The 14629-nt window shown below is 41.5% G+C and overlaps 1 protein-coding gene across 1 annotated transcript; it reads left to right on the top strand.

Moving 5' to 3' along the window:
• Window positions 1-452: 452 nt before the first annotated feature.
• Window positions 453-14491, top strand: PLIN2 (perilipin 2). The gene is made up of 9 exons (XM_076362156.1): window positions 453-547; window positions 2828-2884; window positions 2966-3161; window positions 3824-3906; window positions 4415-4700; window positions 5021-5205; window positions 5963-6097; window positions 6785-7075; window positions 13188-14491. The coding sequence occupies exons 2-9, from the start codon at window positions 2855-2857 to the stop codon at window positions 13320-13322; spliced, it is 1341 nt and encodes a 446-aa protein (XP_076218271.1). The 5' UTR covers window positions 453-547; window positions 2828-2854; the 3' UTR covers window positions 13323-14491.
• The last annotated feature ends 138 nt before the right edge of the window (window positions 14492-14629 follow it).

The following is a 14629-nucleotide window of genomic DNA, read 5'->3' as shown; positions in this document are numbered from 1 at the left end:
TTTAAGACCAACACAGCCAAATCTCTTGCCTCATTTTTTTCCCCAACTAGATGAGCTGAAAGATTTGCATGAGAAGAGAGAGACCATTTTGTTTGTAACCCATCTGTTCCTGGCTAGGCTACTTGCGGGCCTGCATACCTCTCCTGAAAGCCTGGATCAACCACTCTTTCTGGTCCTCGTGTTTGTATTACAGTACTAAGAATCGCTCTTCTGAAAGACCAGTTGAACAAGCGTTTCCGTTACTGAGATTTCTTATTTTGGATGAGGCTCTGCCCTCCCGTTCAGATGTCTGACTGGCAACAGGGACAGCTCGTTTACAGTGCTCCCCTCCCCTCCCCTGCCCTGCCCTGCCCCCCCTCCCCCGCGGGCCGCCCGCGCCCAGCGGCGGCGGTGACGCGAGGCGGCGGTGACGCGACCTCCTCTCGCGAGAGAGCGAGCGGCGCGCGGCCGGCGGCGGCCGCTCCCCATAAATAGCGGGGCGAGGCCAGGCCTCCCCTGTCGGCGGCGGCGGCGCTCGTGCTTCAGGCGGCGGCTGTTCCCTCCCCGGGTGAGTACCGCCGGACCGGCTCTCGACGGCCGCGGGGGTGAGCGGCTCGGTGCCCGCGCTCGGTGCCCGCTCGCCCCGCGGGGCTGACTCCGCAATATGGTGGAGCTCGGCGGCGGAGCGGGCGGGGACTCGGCTCCGGCTGTCTGCGGCTCGCCTCGGGGCCGGCCCCGCTCCCTCCGTCATCGCCCCTGCGGTCCCCCCGCCCCAAATCCCGGTGTATTTCGGTAGGCTGCTTAAGGCACTCCCGGGACCAGAAAGTCTCGAGACGCTCGTCCGCCCCCGGCAGAGGCATTGGACTGCCGTGTCCCTGGAGAGGACCCTAGTGACACCTGAAAACTGGGGCGCCTTCCTCCCTTGGGCACCGCGGTTAGCCAGGGCAAGCTTCTTGACTCTTCTGCATGGCTCATCGTGCTGCTTTCTGGTCTCTAACTTCTTTCCATAGCGAGAGGGGAAAGTAGAAATTAAATTTGTGACTTACTTTATTCACTTTCCTGTTCAGGATCTTTTGCTGTCTCCAGAATATGCTTTTGTACCGTGGGCTTTGATTCAGGCATCTCGCTCACCTGCTCTGGTGAAGTGGATCTGACTTTTGCCAGAGCTGAAAATATTCAAGGGATCTCCAAACCTGTGCAAGATCCTAGCTATCTTCCCTGTCTTTAAGAGCAGGAATAACTTCACAGACTAACTCTCCTATTTTAGTGACTAAAATTCAAATCTATGCCATGTGTGGCTGGATCTTTTGGCACACGTTACAAATACTGAATAATCCTTAAAGTAAGGGCCCTTCTTCCTTCAGAGGCCAGATTCTGCGCTGTTAGCCTCTTCTACAGTGTGCTTTGCGGTTCAAAGCAAACTTCAGTTGTACTCTAAGTAATCTGGCTTGTAATGCTATGTGAGAAACATAATGTGTTTCTAGGGGTATTTCAATACTTGATAGATGGAAGGAAAACTTCTGTTACTGCTGTAACCCTTGGCTGTTACTTGCTTGTATGTTCCATGTACAGTGGTTAATCTCCTTACAGGCATTGCCTTGTGGCATGTGTGTGTTAATATGTGCAAATATGTCTGTAAAATGCCTTTGTCCTTGTTCCCCATTATGTAACTGGGAAAAGTTTTACTTGACCCCAGGCAGAATATTAACACACTCCTTTTGATATTGTCATACATATGAGAAAGAAAACTGCTGTTGGCTCTTTGACAAACCTAGCAGAAAGCCTTGAAAACCACAGCTGAAAACCTTTCAAGGACTGACTTCTAGCTTGCCTTTCTGCTGCCTTCATGTATGCAGGTTCTTCTGGAACTTAAGCGTCATATGAAACCATCAATGCAAAAAGTGCTTCTTGCAGATTTAGTGCAGCCTGCATGCATAGGATGACAATGCACTTCTGTGTGTTCTCCTTATGTGGTACTGCAATACCTCTCTCTTTTTATAGGGTTCATATGGGCAGAGCTGTTAGTATTTTCTCCATGGGAATACGTGTTGGAAAGTAATTAAGTAGCGTAGGCTTGTTGAATGACTGGTGTCTGCAGCCTCTTTCAGTGTGGGATGGGTAATAATTAAGTCTAAATTAGCGTAAAGGAGAGTTACTTCCTGCAGTGGGAAAGTCCTATGCTCAGTGTGTTACAGGAATGCTAATTTTTTAACAAGCTGAGCAGGGGGAGCCCTACATGGGCATCAGGCATGGCACTAGAGGTTATGAACTCCTTGAGTTTAGTGGAATGACTTGTGAGAATTGAGCTGAGGTTACTGAAATGAGTACTTCACCTCAATCTTCCATGTATTTTCAAGATTTGGACAGCAATGATGACTCAAATTTCAAACTTGACTTCCTTATGCTAACAGAAGATCGAATCTGATTAAAGATATTGGTGGTGGATTCTTCATCCGACTTAAACATCCTGAACTAGAGTTTTAGTGGCTTGTTGGCTGGTGTTTCTTTGTCCTGGCTCAACAGATAAGCCCAAGTGTGTCTATTTCTTCTAGAAAAATAAATTAATCCACCAGTTTAACTCTTTGGTAATTCTGCAGTGAACTGCTGTACCTCAAAGCCTGTCTCTTGCAAGTGCCCTAGTTGTGTTGCCTAAACCAAACAAAGTAATTGGGAGACAAAGTTTTGGATTTCTAAACTGTTACAATAAAATGTAATTCCTGTATATGCAAGAATGTGAACATCCTAATCCCCTTGATCAATGGCGTTGATTACAAAAGGGTTGTTGGTTTCAAACTCTGGTGACTAGATAAAGTGGATATGAGGATGCTCAGATATGCTTCTTTCACAGGCTGTGTAAGATTCAAGACCTGAAAAAATGGCATTGGCAGCAATTGATCCACAGCAGGTATGTCTGAGTTAGCCCCATAGTTTTTTATGTCTAGTTCAGAAAAATAGGAGTCAACTAACCTCTTTCTTTTTTAAACAGAACATTGTATCGAGGGTTGTCAACCTTCCCTTGGTGAGCTCCACCTATGATATGGTGTCCACAGCTTACATCACCACAAAGGATAACCATCCTTACCTGAAGTCAGTATGTGAGATAGCAGAGAAAGGGGTGAAGACGATTACTTCAGTAGCCATGACAAGTGCTATGCCTATCATCCAGAAACTGGAACCACAAAGTAAGGCAAAGATGGACCTGTTGATAACTTTAACTCAACTGATTGCTTTATATATCTAGATGCACTTACAGTTTAGCATGGTCATGCTGGTCTGGAGTGCTGTTTCAGGTAGCTGACTGAACCTGTTGCCTGGCTTGTTGAGTAACTGATTACAGATGGGCGTGATTTAACAAAAAAAAAATCCAGAGCCAAAGCACATTCTAGCTTTTGTAATACTAAACTGACTGAGTCCTCTTGATAAGTGAGATGGTTACGTAGTCTCTTGCTCAACACCTTCCTCACCTTTCACCTGGTTTCAAATGCTACTTTGTACTTTCTCTCATGGAGAACAACTTGTGGTTAAATTCGGCAACTGTGTCACAAGGCTGTGGTAACCAGGAGCCTGGTTTCACAAAGTGGCAGAAGGCCAGGTGCTTCAGCTTGTTCTAACAGTGGCTTGTAAAGTATCGAATGGCTTTTCTCTGCCTGTGAGCTTTTTTCTGGCACTGTAAACCTGCCTTGTTCTTGGGCTTTGCTGCCTCAAATCTCGCTGAAAAGGGGAGGAAACTACTTTAAAAGCATTGTTGCATGAGCTTTATTTCAAGAGAAATTCTCCATTTGAATTATTTATACTAAGGAATAAAACAAAAAATTAAAACCAACTATTGTAACTTCTTTTATAGTTGTAGTTGCCAACAACTATGCGTGTATAGGTCTAGACAAAATTGAAGAGAGACTGCCTATACTGAATCAACCCACTGACAAGGTAAGCCCTTTCCATGTATATTGGCTAAGCAGAAGAACTATACACCCTTCCTCTTTATTATCACTAAAACCACAGGGAGACAGATTTCAATAAGCCACGCCTGAAGCACAGCTTAAAAGCAATGAGGAAGTACAAGGTGTTTCTGTAGAGTTGTTTGTTGCCTTTGGGAGGCCATTAAGCCTTTTTTTTTTTTTTAAATTTGCCCACCATTTGACACATCTGTCTATAGCTGCTGTTCGCTGGTGGGCATCTCTTTTAAAACTGGAGCCCTTGTCTCTTTCCTGCTCAGTGTGAAGCAAATAGTGACCAAATTACATTCACTGAAGCGTTTTGAGGTGAAGGCTGCGTGGCAGTCATATTTTGTTTTGTCTTGTACATATGTCTTCAGGGCAGAATTTCTCCTAGATAACCAATACTTGTACAAGCTTTAGTATAAATTTATATTTCCTGCATTATGTAGCTCTCCCTAGAAAATATTTCTAGTGAATCAACCTGTTTCCTATGGCAGGTTGTTGCCAATGCCAAGGATGTAGTTGTCGGAGCCAGAGAAGCTGTAACAACTACTGTGACTGGTGCCAAGGAAACTGTTGCTCACACGATCACTGGAGTTGTGGGCAAGACTAAAGAAGCAATGCAAGACAGCGTAGAAATGACCAAGTCAGTTGTCAATGGCAGCATTAACACTGTCCTGGGAAGTCGTGTGGTGCAAATGGTGAGCAGTGGAGTGGACAGTGCTCTTACTAAATCAGAGACCCTTGTAGACCAGTATCTCCCACTTACAGAAGCAGAACTAGGTAAGACCAATTCAAGGTTTGATTTTGTTGGAATGCTTATACTGGAGAGAAGCAAGCAATCATCCATTTATTACTTACTCATAGTGGGGAGGGGACACGTGCTTCCCAAACTGCCTTTTGCCTTGCTGGTTGTAATAGCATCTTCACAGGGAAGCAGAGTGAAAGTAAGGATTTCCACATACGGTGGTCTATCAACCTACCCTGGTGCTGAAGGACTACTAAACAAGTCCAGTATTCAGCTGTTACTAAGCACATAAAATTGCCTCAAACCTCTTAAGTTTTCTTCCAGTGGTCAATTTGCTTCCTTTCTACATATCTAGAGAAAGAAGCTGCAAAAGTTGAAGGTTTTGAAGTTGGAGTTCAGAAGCCAAGCTACTGCATTAGACTAGGATCCCTGTCTTCAAAGGTCCGCACACGTGCCTACCAACAAGCCTTAAAAAAAGTTAGAGATGCTAAACAGAAAAGCCAGGAGACAATCACTCAGCTCCACCACACTGTTAGTCTGGTAAGTTTAAGCTTTCACTTGAGGTATAAAAAGCAAATATTGGCATAGTTTTGGAGTGCAGAAAACAGCCAAAAGAGGCATAGGAAAACTGGAATTGCTCTCTCAGACTAAATGCATTTTCTAAATATAAAGCATTTCCCATTCAGAGCTTTTCACCACCATTCAGGAGAGGTCCTAAAACAGGCTGAGCTGTAGACTAACCAGCAATTGCTTGTAATGTTAAGCACTGCAGAAATAGAAGTGACATGTTTGAAATGATATTCCTGTTTTAGAGTGCTGGGTTTGACACAGACTTCATTCAGTGAAGAAAGTGTCTTGCAGTTTAGAAACACTTCAGTCCTTTAAGTCCTTTTTGTTAATAAAATGTGGCATTCTTTATGGGCTTGCTCTTACTGCTGTGGGTATCTCTGAGCATTCCTGGATACTTCAGTAGTCTTATCCTAACAATGTATCTTCATGTACAAGACAAACTGTGCATAAAGAGTCATGGCCTTCTGTACACTTTCAAATCCTGCTGTAGGATGCTAGTGGGGGAGGGGGAAGTAGTTGAGGCAGAGGGATACACTACTAACATCTCAAAACTGCTTCCAGTTTTCTCTTCTTTGAAGAGAAGGAACACATTCTTATATTCCCCAAAGTCCTTTATACTGAACTCTTAAAATATTTAAAAAAGAGGTTACAAAGCAGGTAAGGCAGGGTAGCCCTAACGAAACTGTTTGGACTCTTTGCTTTACTTCCTTATTTGGCTGTATTTCAGATTGAGTATGCCAGAAAGAACATGAATAGTGCCAATCAGAAACTTCTTGATTCTCAGGAAAAGCTTTATCAATCCTGGGTACAATGGAAGAAAAATACAGGCCAAAATGATGGTGATGAACTGCATAGTGCTGAGGTAAATAAATGTAAATGTGAACCAGAACTAAATGTATACTGTCAAGGTAATGGCAAACTAACAGTCCTCAAAGTGTGCAGCATCTTAGCAGCACGGAAGCTTATGTGCAAATGTGGAATCTGAATGCTGAAGCTCAGGGCAGCTGACTAGTGACTACTATGAAAAGTAGGGGGCACCCAAACTCTCAAATAAGCCTAATTCCTGAAACACAATGGGGTTCATTCTCATTTCAAGAGAATGCTCATCCTGTTTAACATGTGAACCTGTGTTGGGATATCCATATCTAGATCAGCTAGGACTCGCTTAGCTGATATGGCCAGACCAGAAATAACAATTCCTCAGCATACAGCAGTCTTAGGCACAGACTCACTGAGTCTTAAATGTAACTTTAAACAGTGGTTCATTGATTAGAATCTACTTACCTGCTGTGACTTGTTATCCAGAGTTGAAATAAGAGCTTGCTTCTCTGTCGCTGGGTAGAAGCAACCAACGAAGCACTTGAGCATTGAAGAAATACCAAGTACTTTCAAGTCTCTGACTCTTCAGACTTAAGACCTGTTTTATTATCTGCTATAGTTTTATTTTACTTACATCCCCTCTACTTTGCTGCCTCTTGTATCTTGAGCAACATAAAGCTGCTACAGTCATAAAAAGATACTAATGTGCTGTTATGCTTTTTGTTTCCAGCAAATTGAGTCGAGAACTCTAGCTATTGCACGGAGCCTCACTCAGCAGCTTCAGACCACCTACCTCACACTAGTCTCAAGCCTACAGGGGCTGCCACAGAATGTGCAGGATCAGGTTTACAGTGTTGGGTCAATGGCAGGTGATGTCTACCAGAGCTTTCGGTCAGCATCTTCCTTCCAAGAATTATCAGACAGCTTTCTTACCACTAGCAAAGGACAACTGAAGAAAATGAAGGAGTCTCTGGATGATGTGATGGATTATCTTGTTAACAACACGCCGCTCAACTGGCTGGTAGGTCCCTTTTACCCACAACTGCCTGGCATTCAGGATGCTGAGAGCAAAGGTGAAGGGGAGGAAAATTCCAGCCAGAAAGACAAACAGCCTGAACACACTACTGAATAAACTGCATAGCATGCATGTACTCTGCTGACTGACCAAACAAGTGGCCTTAGCAAATGTAGCTGTCAAAAAAGCCTTGGAGAAAAATCCATAAATACAGGAGTGGGGGAATGATACAGAGAAAGGACACTCTCACACATGGGCTGTATTGTCCTGTGTAGTTAAGCAACTCTAAAAACTCAAACTGTCTTGAATGCCTAAATATTGGCAGCTTACAGTTGTCAAGATGCCTTGTTTGTCTGTCCAGTTAAGAAACCTCACCATGCTTATTAATGATATTAATACCATTAGTCTAAATGAAACCTACTATAGCTAAAAGCATTTGATTTGTTTCTTCATCTGTATGAGAATGATATAAAAGCCTTACATACTATGAAATGCATTTAAAAGCCCTGCAGTCCAGCTAGGTATGCTTGAATTCCATGTTTGCTGCAGATCATGCATTTGATTATTATGGATCTGACTGTCTCAAATTCTACTGCTACACAATTCATGACAAAAGTTCTGTGAGTGCAGAATTCCAAAGCTGAAAGTGGGGTTTCTGAATGAGTCAGCTGGAGTTACTTAAATGCTGTGACAGTGCTCACATTAACTATATAAACTTAACTATTGTATAACACAGTAACCTGACCACAGAATCATAGAATATCTCAAGTTGGAATGGGCCCATAAGGATCATTGAGTCCAACTCCCTGCTCCTTGCAGGCCTACCTGAAACTAACCCATATGACTAACAGCATCATCCAGATGCTCCTTGAATTCTGACAGGCTTGGTGCTTTGGCCACTTCCCCGGGGAGCCTGTTCCAGTGACTGACCAAATCATTATCAATACATTTTTTTTAATATGCAGTATAAAGACATGATTCATGCTGTTTGTACCCAGGTGCCTGCTGTTGTGTTGGTTGTTGGTTTTTTGTAGCCATCTTTTTGTAATTCATTTTGTATGTTAGTAATAAATGCTTCAGTAGCCAAAGTCTGTCTCCATTTCAGTGGTGTTTAAAACAAATGTAACTTGCTGTTCTGTGACTCCTTCAAACTGGGTCCAGCAGAAAGCAAGCTTGAAATGCAAATGAAGTAGACACGCATTGAAAATGTATTTGTGTGTATGTATAGATAGGTAAGATAGTGCTGCAGCATTTCCCTCCTCCCTTTGAGTTCCAAAGAGCATCTTTCCATTCAGTCTTATCTTTACTGCTGCTTTTTTTTGGTGCTTGCTGTTGCCTACTTTTAATGATGACCTAAGCTGTGAGCTGATGGATCTTCTAATATTGAGAAGAGAAGGGTATGGACAAAAAACACCTGTCCTGCTTTTGCAGTAGGTGTTCTATGTGCATGAGACTGCCAGCTACCTGCTTTGGCTGCTGGCTCCCTATAAACAGTATATACTCCTCAGCTGCAAACACCAGTTTTAACCTGTTTAACTTTATTTACCCTCTTTTGAACTTGAGTGACTAATGTACATTAACATTCAGCTACTTGGGTGGAATTGTTCCTCAATAAATCCTGTGAATCCTTCCCCTGGAAGAGAATTACAGTCACTAAGAAATAAGCTTTCTTGGCTTAGGCCTGTACAGGTAAGTTGTGTCTGTGTTCTTAATGCATGCCCTTTGCAACTTTGAGTTGCAATCATTTAGTGTAGCAATGCTGGCCACACTTTCAGAGATCATCAAATAGTGTGAAGTAAAAATGGAGTTCAAAGGAAGCTTGTCACCTAGTGACATGTTGCTACATGGAACAATGCCTCCACCTGGTACAATGTGGGCACCATAGCAAATTACATACAGCCTAGCCTTCTAATGTGACAGGGCTTGCTTAGCTGTTAAGTCGGGGTTGGTCTAGTAGTGTTGGGAAGATTGTGTTTTAAGCACAACATTAAACAAAATTGTAACAACAGAGAATTACAGATAAATATTCTGCAACTTCCAGCTTTAAATACTTGCTTTTTGTAAGGGGGCTGTTTAACATGAAATTAACATGAGATGATGAGGTATTCCTTTCTAGCTAGGGCCTGAATTAAGACTTCTGGAATTCTTTTAGCAATTAATTCTATTTAAGTATTGAATGAGTCCAGCCAGAGAATATTCTTTATCTCAATTTGTAATAAAATTTGTGGAGTGCATCCGCTGTTGTAGAGGTGTTCAGGAACAGAATGGGACTAACTGGCAGTTTAAAAGAAGCGAATTCCCATTTTTATATGTATTTTAAAATCTGAAGGCTGTGAGCCTTCATTCTGAGGTGATCAATCAAGTAAGATCATCAAACTGTTCACTGTCTTTTGAGGACTGAGAAATAAACGGCACCATCTAGTATTAATGCAAGAGCAATACATCTCTCTCTTCTGCCTTAAGTTGCACTACTGTTTTGTACTCTCTTAGATGGCTGTCCAGCTTTACTAAATGTCAGCAAGCAGATGAAGTAGAAAGCAAGGAAAAATGTTACCAGCCTAGACCTTCAAATCATTTCTCCCTCACCATGCACTGTTGGGTGGCTTCTGTGTAAAAGTTACTTTGACTTCTGACCTACAACTGGTGGCTGCAAATAGAGGAATGCCTGGTTAAATGCTTACCTAATGGTTGGGCTAATAGCCTGTTATACCAAAATGCTGTATGCAGGTTCCTGTACCATGCTATTGTGGTGTGTGGTTGTTTTGTTGGATCCTGCCCCCGCCGCCAGAAAGTTTATAAGTTTCTATCCACCCACCCAATAGATTTAGGAACCCTTCCTTGGAGGAAAAGAGGGCTGAATAATAGCAAATCAGTACATTCCTGGTTTATTATATTGAATAGTCTCTGGATTGAAATTATTAGACTCTCCTAATAAGGACAGCGCTGGATGTTTAAACTGAATTGCAACTGTAGCTTGCATGGGTATCTTCTTGCTGGTAATCTAGTACAGCATATCCCTAGACTCTATTCTAATTGCAAGTCTACAGACAAAACTTGGTATTTTGCTCTAGCACAGTTAGAGGGAGTGATGATTAAAATGCCCACTGGAGGCAAGAATGATGTGGACGCCTTCCAAAGCCATCTTTGTTTTTTTTGCCACAGTGGACTGAAGCTGAAGTGCATGCTAATAACTGCTGAAAACTCTCAAATAGAAGGAGGAAAACCTAAGATATTAACAGAGCAGAGCCTGCTCATAAACTTTCCCTGCCATCTTACTTGTTTCTCTATAATTGCATGTATCAAACAGCTCAGCTACGCTGCACAGAAACTTGCTTGCTCTTAGTCCAGAAACGCTTTTGAGGATATAGTTTGGGCTAGAAAGCTGTGAAATCTCTCTGGAACCTTTTAAAAAAGATAAGACCAGATATGTTGGAAATTACAGGAAATAGTTGATCCTATTTGCAGCAAGGCAGATAAACTAGATGAAATGGAACAGTGTCAAAGGCTGCTAGTCATGCAAAAACTGGGATGGTAAAGGTTAGAATACTAATGAAGTAATTATCACTGGTAAGGTTATTTAGGGTTTATTTAGAATTCAGAAAATGGTTGTTTCTCTTTAAGACATCACTCAAAAATCATTCATGCAGGTTGAAACTTCCCCTTTCCAGGCTCATTTAACAGAGAATTATTATTCTATCATTGCTAATAATCCTTTGCTACAAATGTTTTGAATATAAGCATTCATAAATAGCTCCATACAATACAAAAGTTTTGCAAACATCATATTTATGGCAGCATACACATTGGTCAAATCCAAATTACAAGATTTGTATAAGGACTGGAGTTGCAGGGATGTAGCTAGTTTGCCTCAAACTAAAGAAAGGTGGAAAGCTTTTGAAGTCTCTCCCATTCCTTAAGATTACTTTTTTGCAATAACCTTTTCCAAACTGCAACTTACAGTAATACTATATAGCTAGTAAAATAGGTGAAAAGATTTGGAAACAACTCATGAATTATTTCTCTTTATTTAAAAAAACTAAAACCAAACAACCAAAAACCACAAAAAACCCACCCAAAAACTTACCTAAGCCATCTAATTAAAAAGAGAAAATGGAACCTAACTTATTTTTTAAGCATGATTTGTTGGTCATTTCCATGATCAGAAAGTCTTACATGCAACAGCTCACTGGAGGTATTGTGCACAATGTTTTGTTAAATGTATTTCTTTTCATACTAAGATGGAAATTTTGTTTCTTCTGGATAATACAGTCTCTGATGACTAAATAGAAGTGCTTGTTCTGAAAATTGCACAAAATAAGAACCATCTCTTAAATTGCTAGTGGCTCAGTTCTGAAAATACATTAAACAAGACAAAATTGATTAATTTAAAGTTAAGGTAGTATTGACATTAACATTTGTGTATGAAGACAGCAAAACACTGAAGCACGTTTTGCACTATTCCATGCAATGATTTTGCAAGTTTTGCACTAGTGTCTTAAACCAGGGATGTAGTGAAAATTATCACTGGTCAGACACTGTTACTGAACATGGTCATGTGCCCTGCTCAGTGTAAACACAGAATAAAACAACTTGTTTAAACCATCCATTTGGGCACGTTTTTAAAGAATTTGCATATGGACTACTTGGCCTTAGTCTTGTTAAGATATCCCCATTTGTACTGCAGTATGAAATACAGGGTCATGTGCTGATAATGGGAAAACTTGTTGATTCCTCTAAGTGCAGTAATTAGAGTTTTATGTAAACTGCCATAAGCAGAGAGATGCAAGATAATTCTTGCTGGTAGAAAGATGTGTTTCCTCCATTTTTAGGAGACAAAGATTACTGATCTGATTTTGATCAAGCTTAGGTTCTCTAAGTGGTCTACGCATTTCATTGTATTCACACTAGCGCCTGATAAGTGACATGCTGCTTAAATTCTTCTGAAGCTGTTTTAATATTTTAATTAACATTTATAAGTCCCTGGTGCCCTGTGGCTACCTACTCTCTAAGAAACTGAGTGATTCATGTTGAGTGCTTCAGTGTTATCTACAACCTGATAGCTGAAACAGTAATCCCTTTATCCTTTGATGTGTTCTCTGTTCCTCTGACATGTCTTCATAGCAGGCAAAGCATAGATTTGTCTTGTATACTATCTTTCATAAAAGTAAGTTATATGCAAGATGTTTTGCAGTTAGGGAATGGATTAAAACTGCTTCTTCAGTCAGCACTGAGCTTAAGTTACACAAATGCCTAGAAGCCTCTTCAAGTTGCTGCTTCTTTGTACATGCAGAACCAAAGTCCTGTCAGCACGCAGCAATCGTTATGTGCTGATACTGTGCCTGGCTCCAAGTATGTCACATCACCAACATTAAAGCTAACCATGAATCAAAGTATAGATATAAGTATTTTTCACTTGGGGCAAAAAACTTTTGGTTATGAGTAAATTGCTTAATTATATCCCATTTTTCAGAAGTGCCTAAGTAATCTAAGTCCTACTAAGGGGACTTAAGGGTTGGGACTTAAGCTCCTAAGTGTCTTAGCCAACGTTTTTAGAAGTGTGTAACATCTATGTATCCACTAATGTCTCTGGCAATTCCTGAAACATGGTGCTGCTTAACACTACAGAATACTATACATGCAGTTAAAACAGAGGCCAAAGTGGGATTGCAGTTCCAGATATTTGTTTCCTCAGGAAAGGTTTGATGCGGTAGGCAGGCAGAGCAGTACAGAACAATCCATATCAAGCTCCTCAAGGCAGGTTCCTTTGTATAGACCATTGCTCCCAAGGAAAGAATAAAGGCAAAATAAGTTTAAAAACTTCCTTTCTTAATTTTCCAGTCACCAATTTCACTAAATACACTCCACTAAGTTCAGCTCTGTTCCATCTCTACTATAAAATCCTGTCTTCTAAGCAACTGATCTACATCTTGCATAGTATTTGGTCTGTCTTAATGCTATGTGTTTCATATGTGACGGAGCATATTTCACTCTGTATTCAGTATATTGGGTATGATTTCTAGAGATGCTGAGCATCTTTGTCTTCTGACTTCAGTGAGGAGTACTGCACAAATTTATTTAGTTTTACTTTTAAATTGATTGAAATTTCATTCCTACGCAGGTTCCAGATTTCACTATTACAGACCTGTCTTCAGAGTCAGATGATATCCCAGACATTTTGGATTTGGATGAAGAAGATCAACAAGACTTTTCACGCACAAATGGCCCTTACACTACAGGGCAAAGAGCTGAATGAAGAGAAGCATAAAATTGTCTTTTTGATACAATGTACCTTTGCCATGTTTAACCCATATTTCTCCTTTTTAAAGATGAACCTGCCTAGCTTAGGGATTTTGGGGATATTTTTTTTTGATCGCTACTGTTTCACTTAGCTGCATCAAAATTCGGATTTTTTTCCACCTAAGGAATGCATGCTACATTAATTCATCAGCATGGGTGTCAAGCTCCCATTCTACAAGCCAGGTATAGCCTAACCAGTGTATCCCACTTATCTAATCTTTGTTAATGATTTGTTCTGCTGGCAGCGGCCATGAGAACACTCCAGTGCTTTGCATAAAGGGCTGCCAAAAAAAGGAGTTGATGCGGATTCGCCCACAAAATTTCCCCTTTCAGTCCACATGAAAAGCACTGCTGCATCTACCTCTTTGCTGCTGGAAGGGGTAAGAGACTTCGTCTGTCTCAGATTCTCTCAGGTTCTTTTTGTTAGGCCCTGTACCTACAGAGCTAGAAGCTTAGAGCTTCCCTTTGGCAAGAGTGCTTTATGCACAAAAGGACTCCCTTTCTTTCTACATGCCTTCTGCGTGCAAAAATTTTTGCCATCCTGATGCTATCAGTTGTGGGGCCTGAGGCTAGAACAGGGTAAATACTTAAAAAGGGAAGTTTTCCAGGAATAAGGATGACAGTTAAAAAAGAAAGGGGAAGAGACTGTAAAAAGTAAAACTGGAGGGCAAAGAGATACAAACAGATGTGGAACAAAAGAAAATTGCAAAAAGAAGAGAATTGAAGGTAGGGGTACTTCTGGTCACAGTGATGATCTTTTTATGTTTAAATAAAATCTCAATCACGTATTTGCTAAGGAACGTAGAATCCGTATTTGCTTGCACACAGTGACTTCTGTAGGATTTGGGGTGAATGGGAACTGGACTGGAGGCAGGCTTGTTATATTTCTTTCCGAGTATCAGGCTGAACTCCTGCTGCAGAGATCGCCTCGATGTCGCCGGGGTGACTGCAGGAAGTCTGGAGATGTTGCACGGTGCTACTTTCGTACGGCTGCGGAAACGTTACTCGGCAGTCGGTATAGCTGTGAGGTTGGCACCTCTGCTCTCTTGTCATGTAACACTCGGTTGTTGTGAAAACTTTGAAGTCTAGTCACTGAAATGCCTTGGAATAAAAGTTTGAACCGCATAGCCTGCTGCCGGTGCGAGTTTTACTTGGTTTTCGTGTTAAATTTTGTAATCCGATTACAAAGCAATTTAAATCGGAAGGGCCCTCTGGAAGTCGTCTAGTCCAACCGCTGCCCAAAGTGCGACGCCCTGAATGATC

This window comes from Aptenodytes patagonicus, chromosome Z (genome assembly GCF_965638725.1).
Source record: "Aptenodytes patagonicus chromosome Z, bAptPat1.pri.cur, whole genome shotgun sequence".
In the NCBI taxonomy this organism is placed as follows: Eukaryota; Metazoa; Chordata; class Aves; order Sphenisciformes; family Spheniscidae; genus Aptenodytes; species Aptenodytes patagonicus.
The sequence above is the reverse complement of the archived record's forward strand: the minus strand, read 5'-3'. Positions and strand labels throughout refer to the sequence as shown.

Excerpts from the sequence above, each read along its gene's own strand:
- PLIN2 (XM_076362156.1), top strand. The coding sequence starts at position 2,855 with ATGGCATTGGCAGCAATTGATCCACAGCAG. Across the intron at positions 4,701-5,020 it reads ACTTACAGAAGCAGAACTAG|AGAAAGAAGCTGCAAAAGTT; the intron begins GTAAGACCAATT and ends CTACATATCTAG. Across the intron at positions 6,098-6,784 it reads ATGAACTGCATAGTGCTGAG|CAAATTGAGTCGAGAACTCT; the intron begins GTAAATAAATGT and ends TTTTGTTTCCAG.